Genomic DNA, 12,046 nt, shown 5'->3' on the forward strand with positions numbered 1-12,046 from the left:
GCCTAGCTCTTAGGCGCTCCACAATGACTTAGCAATTTTTAGGCAGTCTGGGGTGCAACGCGGGCTAGGCGTGTAGCGCCTATCTGTGAGGCGTTGCACAATATAGTGTGGCGCCTTTGTGTCGGGCGTCACACAAAAAGGTCAACCTCGTGAAATAGTTTCACGGGCAGTTCATTCTGTAATTTGATTTCGTCCACAAGTCAAATTTGTCAAATTTGCCTATCACTGAACCCGTTCATGATCATATCCTTGTATACACAGCGAATGACACTGACACATGAGATACGAGGCGGCAGAGTTCCACCCAATTATACAGTTCCCGTAAATAACAAATCCAACTCCACAACTGCCCCAAAATAAAACCACCCTGAAACCAATGACACTTCTTGTTCAACCAGTCACACAGCCTCACTGAAAACTGAAATGGAGCAGCAGCAAGGATAGCAAAAAAAGGGCTCAACCCACAACACCTGGAAATAAACCGACGCATGCATGCAGGGTCTTGCACAACGGCAAGCCGTCGAAGTTTTGACCACGAGGAACCCTTACAAAACAGTCCGATAATGGATGCAGGACAATGCAACTATGAAAAAGGAAACATGAAATAAACAAGCTACATACTCTCGAAAAAGAAATTAACAAGCTACCAGCTCGTGAGGGACATGTCCAACTTGGACCTCCTGAGCAGTGCAAAATTATCCCGTGACAGTGCACGCGAGCCCCTTATGCATAACGGATCCATAAGCAACCGGGACTTGTAACCATACGACCAAAGTTCGATGCATGCAATGGATGCAAGGGAAAGCGATGGCACGCCCAGACCATAGGGCATGCAAGCCACGCCAACAAACCATCGGCATGGCACCCAACCATAGAAGCTCATCTCACCCCCAATAAGAAATTGAAGGTTCTAGATGCCTTTAGCAAAGTTAGCAGGCAGCCAACTTAACCCTCTTTTCCACACAAGTGAAAAAGGCTGGGCTGACACATGTACTGATGCATGAGTTAGTGAGGACCCTTCGACACTCCTGTTAGGATGGTGGACTTCCCCAAAGATACGATGCTACCGAAGAACCAGACTCGACACGTGGATGGATGCATGTGCAGACTCGACACCAATGCCACATCAACCTGAAACTGCACGGGTGATTGCAATCCTTGCCCAGTCAGCTGATTCTTTGACCAGAGGATCATCGGATGATAAGCACTCATCCAAAAATTCCTTGCTTGAGGTCGATTGATTGATCAAGGGACCAGCATGTACACCCAATGTGTCTGCCAGATCTCCCAAGACACCTATTGCAGTCTTCATCACAGAATCATCCCTGAAACAGCAAGAGATCATTTTAGAAAATTATTGTGCTGAACTAGAGTCACACTGAGCCGAAATATTGGTCAATTGTTGCAATAATACTTCACTGTCCGTGCTCATGGTCGCTAAAAAAAGAGTGGGGCTGACTGGCCAGGAGGCTTAAGGGGGAGAGATTCAATTCTGGCAATAGTGTAAGGTGTCTGTAAGTGTGTGGACACACCATCATTACTGGATGTGGCCCTTTCCATCATAGTGGTTATTCAAATGCAAACAACATACATTCCATAGAACAACAAAAGTGACCAAGCTTAGTGCACAGTAAGAAATCACAAATTAGTATCTAACGCCTATTGGTAAATGCAATCTAAAGTAGCGGATCATAATCAGAAGTTCACCAACACAGAAATTTCAAATTTGCAAGGCTTAGCTCTTAATTCCTAAATCACCTCAAATGTATCCAGCAAAATATTGTTACAAGCTATAACACATGTCAAGTATACCCTCATTTTGGGAGAAAATTGCTTATATATCATTGCAAGAAGTCCTACTTCCATCATATGCCTATGACGAACACTATTCATTCTATCTGACTCGTCTCTTCGTTATTTTCCTTCACTCGTTGGCTAGGTGTTAGTGAGTTCTGCCCTGGTTTAGCAGTGTTGCTGATGCATGCATGTGTTGCTTAGGTGGCGCTGCTGCCACCACGATATTTTACGGAGAAGCAGCCTTACATTGGAGGTACCCGTGCAGGAGCACCAAGCCAGACAAGGCATATCCATGTTGACACATGGCCAGTTAGGCAATTAAGTGAAAGGGCTGACACGATAACAGAAGCACACCAACAGCCCACTAATGATGGTAGAAATTCATGAAGTTTCGGAATTGAGTAGTGCAGAATGAATCGGGAATCTTTTAGTGGCATATGACAAAACTTGTAGTTATTCAGTACTCCCTCCCTAAGATACAAGGCATATAAGTTTCATCCTAATTCAAACTTCTTTATATTTAACCAAGTTTATATGGAAAAAAATCAACATCAATGTTACCAAATCATATAGAACTTATATTTTGGAAGGAGGGAATAGCACATAAGAAATTACATGTTTCCAGAAACTAGCTTGATTAGAGTTAAAATTTGCCATAATTGTCAATTTTCCAGTACTTTGGCCCTTTTATATTTTTTAAACAGCTTACGCATTTGCCTGCCATACAGGAAAAATGTCTAATTATTGTTATCTATGTGTTTGCATGACCAGTTTCCAGCTTTGAGCATTCGGAAAGCAGAAAATATTCATGTAAATAAGTGAGAAATTAAGGAAACAGAAGGTATTCTGGACGACTTACATATCCTTGCCATTATGAAGAGCGTCAAGGAACTGAAGAATATGTGGAGCATACGGCATCAGTAACTGCATCTTAGGGGAACCCTTGAATCCTTGAAGAATGCCAGAGTAGGCCTCCAAGATGCCATTCCTTAATTGATTGGTGTAGTCGAGCATTTCCTCATCAGCTGCAGTTGCATGCGCCGACAAATCTGCTGCACTTTGTAGCATGGGCATCGCATAGATCAAATACTTCTCAAAGTTCTCCCCAATTGCCAGTGCAATATCACCAAAGCACGAGAATATAGGTGGTTTTACAGATCTGTGTAACTGATTGCTGGATAGATCTTTCAGGAGCTGGGTCATGATGCCGTCACAGTATGGTAAGATTTTGTCCTCCAGTGCCCTGCACAGGTCACCCACAACACCCACTGTAATAGCACATACCTGATACTCTTCAAAGTTCTGAAGTCCCATTTCCAAGTACTGGTAGAATTGTGCCATGTACTTTGCGAAGTTTGAACCGGCTGCATATGCCAATGCACCAATAGCAAGCATAGCCTCCTCATGCACCGTGGCATTTCGACAAGCAAAAACTCTCAAAAATAGATCCATCATCTGATCCGCATACTGCAAGAAGGCAAACTTTGTTGACTCCATCCCTCCCAACTTCTGGATAATGACCTGCAAGCAACCACAGAGAAGGCCCTGCAGATCGCTCCGCTTCTCCCTCTCGTCAGTTGACAACTTTCCTGCTTCAAGTGTCTGATGGAGTTCCATCATAATCACTGGTATCAGCTGCAAAACAATAGGAGCTGTCTCCTCGGTGGAGCACCTGACAACTTCATTTAGAGTTTCATAAGCTGCGGTACGCAGCCTGGATTCTCCAGCATCTTCTCTGTGACTGGTCACAATAAGGCTCTGAATAATATCTTGGAAGAAAGGGGCTAATGGTGACGCCGATCCAGCATCCACATAGCCTTGAGCAAGGAAATAGAGTGCCCCACATGCCTTTTCTGCCACATTTGGGACATCCTTCATGCTTTGAAGTAGCACAGTAAGTATTTGCTGGCAGTTCTCAGCTGTAATAACAGGAGCAGTTTCAAGGGCAGAACCATGAAGAAACTCAAATATTCTTCCGAGGGTCCAAGCAGTGGTGTCCTTCACATGGTTATTTGGGTCCTTCAACAACGCAGACAACATAAAATTCAAGGCGACATTAACTAGAGGGGCCAGTTTATCAGCTGATGGACCCTCCAGAATGGATCCAAAAGCATATGTTGCAGCCTCTCTTTGTCTCCATTCAGGTTTCGTTATGTTCTCCTCAACAAAGGGCATCACAAGAGGAACAACGTCATCACCAACAGTCCTCGCCACCAGACCCAAACAAGTACCACCAGCCATTGCAAGGTTCCAAGCACCTTCATCCAAGTCTTGGTCTTCCTCCTGCTTGAGGAGAGTCTCCAGCAGCATTGGCACTAAGGCAGGAAGAGCTTGCTTGATAAAATAGTAGCAAGGAACATCAGAATCAGCTGTAAACTCACTACTGTACTCGTCCAAAATGTCGATTTCCTCATCACATATGGAGCTCCAAAATTCAATGGCCTGAAGTGCAACTGACTCCTCATCTCCTCTCACGGCCTTTGCAGTAATATTAAATATGTCCTGCATGTATGTGGCCAGCTTATCGTAATAAGTTGATGAAATAGCCACCAAACACTCAAAGGCGGCCTGTCTTATCTTCACCTCTGGTGACTGTGTTGCTTCGCATACGACTCTCATGATATAATCACGCTCCATGTCATTGGAGAAGTTAACCTGAGCAAAGCCCAATGCATTATACAATGCCCGTGTGGCCGCAAGTCTCACTTCAGAGTTCCCTTCAGAAGCATTCATACCCTGAACAACAGCTGTAAGTATCTTGTTGACTTGGTCTTGGTCAACAGCTTCTGGAGAAACTTCCTCACATAAATAGCCAAGTGTCTCGAGCGTCGCCTGCTTGACATTAGGCTGGACCTGATGTATGTTTGAGAGCAATGATCCTATAAGCTCAGGCCATTGCTTCTGAGGGATCTCAATGCCAGCAATCTTTGCGATGACTTGAGAAGATGTAGATCTGGCACTTGCAACAGGAGATGAGAGAGTTTGCAGCAGCAACGCTTTAATTTGTGCCTTGACACCAGAATCCAGTGCCAGCCATCTCTGGAAAAGTTCACTCTTCCTGTGCTGCTCCTTTGCATCCAGTGCATTCTTAAGGATCAAACCAGCCAACCTGCGGCTCTCTTCAGGTTTCTCGTTATTTGCCAACTCACTTGAAAGGGAGAGCAAGAAACCTGGGAGGTTTTGCTCCTGAAACTGCTTGAGGCTTTCTTCAGCATGCTTCCTAATCGAGCCATCAGCAGATTGTGCACTCAAGAGTATTTGAGTAACATCCAACGACATGTTGGCTGTGTAAAACCAAAATAGAGGAATCAGATATACTTCATGATATAAGAACTCCATGCATCATCAAAGAGATACAGCTCCTCTCAGATGTAAATTACACAAGACACAGTAGACCTGTTTTGTGTAAAACCAAACAATACACCAAGATCTTATAAAATGGTAATGACTAATGAGACACACGGTCTGCATAGAAGAAAATCACTAATCTTTCAATTTCATCTTAACAAAAAAATATCAGCTAGAAAGAATCTGTTCTTGGCATCATAATTTACAGGTGAAAAGAGAGACGAATTAGCACCATATAAATTGATTCTTACGAGCAAACAGAAGATTAAACAACATGTAATCAAGAAACTATCAACTACAATGAGGTACGATTACATAGAATTTTGTAGTACAAGTTTCTTAAATGAGGCAATCATTAATTGCACAGAATTTTGTAAAAGTTAAATTGCATGAATACATCTGCATAAGTAACCAACTACATAGAGGAAAGACAACCTTATAAGCAAGAAAATAATCAGTGAACATCAATCCCAAAATCTAAACAGCTGTAGAAAATCTGACGTGGACATAATGCCATTGCCATATTACTTCTTAGCTCAAGGAGGATACAAATATCTGGGGAGCAACCTCATTTTAAATGGAACAGGTCCTTGAGTAGCACCTAAAGCCTCTGCTGACAAGAACTTTATTATACACCAGTTCCCTGAGAGTACAATTTACTTCTACCGTTGAAGTAGCCATTTACTCCTGTGTATGTAGAGCGCTTATGCATAGTATGTGGATACTGCAAGCTACGGCGACAAATATACACCATTCAACCATGAATACTCCACCAAAATATAGCAAAAGGAGCTCTCAACCGAATCTAGGGTTTACAAATTCAACATGTGTACCAAATCCACCTTAACACACAGCAAATTACAACAGATCTGCCTGGTAGTTCGGCGACAACAGAAGAACAGAACACAGATAGAGATATAGAGAGAGGCGATGAGCTTCTGTGTCCTACCTTCTAGCGCCCTACTTAGAAGGGGAGGTAGACGGCGACGAGGGGCGGGGTGGGGCTGGCCGGCGCGGGGGACCTCAGACGGCGACGGTAGCGTGAAGGAGTTGTGGTGGTAGCTCGCCGAATCGGATACGGAGGCAGCTCGTCGGTTGGGCGGATTCCACGACGAGGGAGGCGGCCGTGGCGGCGGGGAGGGAGGCGGCGGCGGCGGCGGCGGAGAGGAAATCAAATAATGCGGGGAAAAGAAAGGAAAAGGGTATCTTTGGTTGATGTGCGGGAGATGCGAGGACGGTCGTGAGGGGCAGCCGTATGATCTTTGATGGACGGTATTGATGGAAGACGGTTTGACTATGTCTGTATTTCGGATTCGGAAGAAACTTTGCAAAATTGTGTGTTTCAAAGGACAGAGAAGATGAGATTTAGAGACCAGAATTGCTTTTAATAAGGCTATGCTGGGGAAATTTAGAGGCTGATCTTGGAGCAGGAAAGTTTAGGTGCTAGATTGTTGAGGAGTATAAAAACTTTCTGCATAAACACATATTAAATGCTAAGCTAAGACTTGGCTCGTCAACTACTTGGCAAAGTGTAATGATAGGGTTGCATACGTTTAACAAGAGGGGAATCTAGCGAGTGGGAGATGGATGACAAATTGATGCATGGAAAAATGCACTGATCTTGTTAGTTTAATTTCTAAAAGATAGATGTGAGTCGTAAGGTCAGTGAATTAATTAGCCCAACCACAATGAGTAGGAGCGTCGATCTTGTTAGATCAATTTCTGGAAGATAGATGTGCAATAGATTGTGCCTATCCCGCTCAGTCAAAACGGCGCGACAGACTCCATAGCCTGGAGGGTAACTAAATATTGTATTTTTTTACTATCGTTTCGTGTATCACATGGATATCGGAAACAATATCATGTGTCGTGCGTGTAATATACATGGATATAAAGCACACGCTATTCCTTTTATGAGAGAGCTAAGGAGTTATGGAGAAAAGTATATTTGTATGAAGTTATACAGGAAGCATGTGCGGTAGATAGACCGGGAGTGTTGTATTGGACTTTTTGGCTGCTCGCAAATTTGCAAGGCAGGTAGAAGCACCAATTGCATATTGTCGGCGTACTAAGATTTGGATCCTTAGTACCCTAGACTTATGCACAAGCAATAGCAGACTTCGCGACGGTTAGGCTTGCTAGAGGACAACTAAAAACAAATTCAAGACCAGATTACCAAGATACGAAGAAGACCTCCAGTCAGGTGATCGAAAAGTACTACAGAAAGAGTACATAAGATCAAGGCTGAAGTTGCCGGCAAACTAGAGAAGACCTGGCAAGCTCCGAACCCGGCAAGAATCCCCACTACCTTGCCACCGCTCCACCTCATCGACCAGGTTGTCACTTGTCGTATAGGTGTCGAGCGGGCAGGTAGTTAGGTGAGGCTTGTCTGGGCACGTGTCAGCTCGCCGCCGAAGAAACAACTTTAATGACACTCATCCCAGGATCGTGTCAAGATGATAAGAGGTAGATGGGCGAAAGACGCAGAAGGAGAGACATTCTTACCGGCGAGCTTCATCAACATGACACCTCACGGCGCAATTAATGCTTTTGTCCTAACCCGCCAAAGTTAGGTATTTGGCACTGTAGCCACTATTCACCTCTTGTAATTACCATTTTACCACTATGATAACCCCTTAGCCTATAAAAGGAGACCCGTGGCTACCTTTACAAAGGTCGACACTTTGCACAAACACGCGCGTAGCTGCATTTCCCGCGCAATCTTGCCGGAATTGCGCTCCCTTGTACTTGTGCTCACACATTCAATACACCAAAGTTTACGCTTCACAGGCGGCCCGAACCTGCGTAAACCTTGTGTGTTCTTGCTAGTTCTGCTCTTTGTGCTTGTTGATCTCCCAGTCGAACCGCAAAAGGGATCTTTGCTGGTCCCATAGATCATCGTATGCACGACATCTTTGGCGCGCCAGGTGTTTGTGTCAAAACCGACAGATCTCGGGTAGGGGGTCCCGAGCCGTGGATCTAGGATCAATGGTGAACAAGGGACGAAGGACACGATGTTTACCCAGGTTCGGGCCCTCTCTAAGAGGTAAAACCCTACATCATGCTTGATTATATTGAAGTGTATAGGATGATTACAGAGTCAATCTACCATGAGATAAGATAAACTATACCCTAGGCGAGTAGGATGATGGTTGTTGTTCTAGCCTCTACGGACTAAAACCCTCTGGTTTATATAGACACCAGGGGTACTAGGGTTACACATGGTCGGTTACAATAGGGGAATATACATGTTGAATCTTCTATCTTGACTTGAAGGACACACCAAGACTTCGAGGGTTTCTTGTCCGGACACGGAGTCACCTTGTAGCTCGGCCTTGTGATAGTCATATAGCGGCCCACCTGTCCAGCCCACAAGAGGTAGGCCGGCAGCCCGAGGACCCCCTAGTCCAGAACTCCCTCAGTAGCCGAACTAGCCTCCAACGCTGGTGCATCATAACTTTTGCATCTGTAGTCTCTGGCTTACGGGAGAGTTCTCCTCCCCCTATGTGTTTGGAGCAATCTCCTTCGGTCGAGCTTCTAAAAGCTACTCGTCCAAGTTTGGCTATGTACCCAATTAGGTTGTATCCGGAATCCGAATTATTGATATTTGCTTAGCCTCGAAGGCCAACCGCTCAAGTGTGAATAGTGCCTTCGCCTGACAACCTTTGGCAAAAGGTTGCGGCCGGTCACAAACGCCAAACCGTTGTGAACACTCGATGCGTGGTTCGGGGCAGCTCCTCCATTGACACGTCTCATCAAGGTGGGGATCGTGCCCCATTTTTTAAGGGATATGATCAATGATTTCGATTATCCCACTCACGCATAATGTCACGATTAAATCGGGAAGCGGCGAGGCACGCAGCGCCGTTAAAGGACACTTGGTATCAGGGCAGCTTATAAAAGGGAAACGACCACAACTATTCCCGCACGCTTTCTCCTTCCTCTCGCCACTGCTTTTTCCAATCTACAGAGCTCCAACGCCTATGCCATTCTTCCTCAAGAAATGCCTTCAAGCCACTCCCTCAATTCGGCCATGGCCGGATCCTGTGCCAAAGGCAAGTGGGAGGCCTCCATCGTCACCAATGAAAATATCGAGGATCTGAAGTGCGCCGGCTACCTCCCGGCCAACGTTGTTCACCGGGCCCCGGAGGAGGGCCAGGTCGTCCCCACGCCTCGACCAGGCGAGAGGGTGGTGTTCGTGAAGGAAATATGCCATAGAGGCAATAATAAAGTTATTATTTATTTCCTCATATCATGATAAATGTTTATTATTCATGCTAGAATTGTATTAACCGGAAACATAATACATGTGTGAATACATAGACAAACATAGTGTCACTAGTATGCCTCTACTTGACTAGCTCGTTAATCGAAGATGGTTGAGTTTCCTGACCATGGACATGAGTTGTCATTTGATTAATGGGATCACATCATTAGGAGAATGATGTGATTGACATGACCCATTCCGTAGCTTAGCACTTGATCGTTTAGTATGTTGCTATTGCTTTCTTCATGACTTATACATGTTCCTATGACTATGAGATTATGCAACTCCCGTTTACCGGAGGAACACTTTGTGTGCTACCAAACGTCACAACGTAAATGGGTGATTATAAAGGTGCTCTACAGGTGTCTTCTAAGGTACTTGTTGAGTTGGCGTATATCGAGATTAGGATTTGTCACTCCGATTGTCGGAGAGGTATCTCTGGGCCCACTCGGTAATACACATCGCTATAAGCCTTGCAAGTATTGTAACTAATGAGTTAGTTGCGGGATGATGTATTACAGAACTAGTAAAGAGACTTGCCAGGAACGAGATTGAACTAGGTATTGAGATACCGACGATCGAATCTCGGGCAAGTAACATACCGATGACAAAGGGAACAACGTATGTTGTTATGCGATTTGACCGATAAAGATGTTCGTAGAATATGTGGGAGCCAATATGAGCATCCAAGTTCCGCTATTGGTTATTGACCGGAGACGTGTCTCGATCATGTCTACATAGTTCTCGAACCCGTAGGGTCCGCACGCTTAAAGTTCGATGACGATCGGTATTATGAGTTTTTGTGTTTTGATGCACCGAAGGTAGTTCGGAGTCCCGGATATGATCACGGACATGACGAGGAGTCTCGAAATGATCGAGACGTAAAGATCGATATATTGGACGACTATATTCGGACACCGGAAGTGTTCCGGGTGGTTTCGGAGAAAACCGGAGTGCCGGAGGGTTACCGGAACCCCCCCTGGAGAAATAATGGGCCTTATGGGCCTTAGTGGAGAGAGAGAGAGGGCTGGCCTAGGGCAGGCCGCACGCCCCTCCCCCTCTGGTCCGAATTGGACTAGGAGAGGGGGGTGGCGCTCCCCTTTCCTTCTCCCTCTCCCCCTTCCTTTCTCCCTCCTAGTAGGAGTAGGAAAGAGGGGAGTCCTACTCCTACTAGGAGGAGGACTCCTCCTCCTGGCATGCCATAGAGGGCCGGCCGGCCTCCCCCTTGCTCCTTTATATATGGGGGCAGGGGGCACCTCTAGACGCACAAGTTGATCTGTTGATCTCTCCCAGCCGTGTGCGGTGCCCCCCTCCATCATGATCCACCTCGATCATATCGTAGCAGTGCTTAGGCGAAGCCCTGCGTCGGTAGCAACATCATCACCGTCATCACGCCGTCGTGCTGACAAAACTCTCTGACGAAACTCTGCTGGATCAGAGCTCGCGGGACGTCATCGAGTTGAACGTGTGCTGAACTCGGAGGTGCCGTGCGTTCGGTACTTGGATCGGTCGGATCATGAAGACGTACGACTACATCAACCGCGTTGTGCTAACGCTTCCTCTTTCGGTCTACGAGGGTACGTGGACACACTCTCCCCTCTCGTTGCTATGCATCACCATGATCCTGTGTGTGCGTAGGAATTTTTTTGAAATTACTACATTCCCCAACAGTGGCATCCGAGCCTGGTTTTATGCGTAGATGTTATATGCAGGAGTAGAACACAAGTGAGTTGTGGGAAATACAAGTCATACTGCTTACCAGCATGTCATACTTTGGTTCGGCGGTATTGTTGGATGAAGTGGCCCGGACCGACATTACGCGTACGCTTACGCGAGACTGGTTCTACCGACGTGCTTTGCACACAGGTGGCTGGCGGGTGTCAGTTTCTCCAACTTTAGTTGAACCGAGTGTGGCTACGCCCGGTCCTTGAGAAGGTTAAAACAACACTAACTTGACGAACTATCGTTGTGGTTTTGATGCGTAGGTAAGAACGGTTATTGCTCAGCCCGTAGCAGCCACATAAAACTTGCAACAACAAAGTAGAGGACGTCTAACTTGTTTTTGCAGGGCATGTTGTGATGTGATATGGTCAAGACATGATGCTATATTTATTGTATGAGATGATCATGTTTTGTAACCGAGTTATCGGCAACTGGCAGGAGCCATATGGTTGTCGCTTTATTGTATGCAATGCAATTGCCCTGTAATTGCTTTACTTTATCACTAAGCGGTAGCGATAGTCGTAGAAGCAATAGTTGGCGAGACGACAACGATGCTATGATGGAGATCAAGGTGTCGCGCCGGTGATGATGGTGATCATGATGGTGCTTCGGAGATGGAGATCACAAGCACAAGATGATGATGGCCATATCATATCACTTATATTGATTGCATGTGATGTTTATCTTTTATGCATCTTATCTTGCTTTGATTGATAGTAGCATTATAAGATGATCTCTCACTAAATTTCAAGGTAAAAGTGTTCTTCCTGAGTATGCACCGTTGCCAAAGTTTGTCGTGCCGAGACACCACGTGATGATCGGGTGTGATAAGCTCAACATTCATCTACAACGGGTGCAAGCCAGTTTTGCACACGCCGAATACTCGGGTTAAACTTGACGAGCCTAGCATAT

At 45.6% G+C, this 12,046-nt stretch overlaps 1 protein-coding gene across 1 annotated transcript; it reads right to left on the reverse strand.

The window, feature by feature from the left end:
- Positions 1-205: 205 nt before the first annotated feature.
- Positions 206-6,388, reverse strand: LOC109779830 (importin subunit beta-1). The gene is made up of 3 exons (XM_020338452.4): positions 6,095-6,388; positions 2,657-5,081; positions 206-1,325 (listed from the first exon to the last, which is right to left on the reverse strand). Exons 2-3 carry the CDS (start codon positions 5,074-5,076, stop codon positions 1,127-1,129), a joined length of 2,619 nt encoding a protein of 872 aa, XP_020194041.1. The 5' UTR covers positions 5,077-5,081; positions 6,095-6,388; the 3' UTR covers positions 206-1,126.
- Between the last annotated feature and the right edge of the window lie 5,658 nt (positions 6,389-12,046).

This window comes from Aegilops tauschii, chromosome 5 (assembly GCF_002575655.3).
Source record: "Aegilops tauschii subsp. strangulata cultivar AL8/78 chromosome 5, Aet v6.0, whole genome shotgun sequence".
NCBI classification, from domain to species: Eukaryota; Viridiplantae; Streptophyta; class Magnoliopsida; order Poales; family Poaceae; genus Aegilops; species Aegilops tauschii.

Bases quoted from the DNA above. Each gene is read 5' to 3' on its own strand.
- LOC109779830 (XM_020338452.4), bottom strand. From the start codon at position 5,076: ATGTCGTTGGATGTTACTCAAATACTCTTGAGTGCACAATCTGCTGAT. The intron at 1,326-2,656 runs GTAAGTCGTCCA...TTGCTGTTTCAG, and splicing joins CTTCATAATGGCAAGGATAT to GGATGATTCTGTGATGAAGA.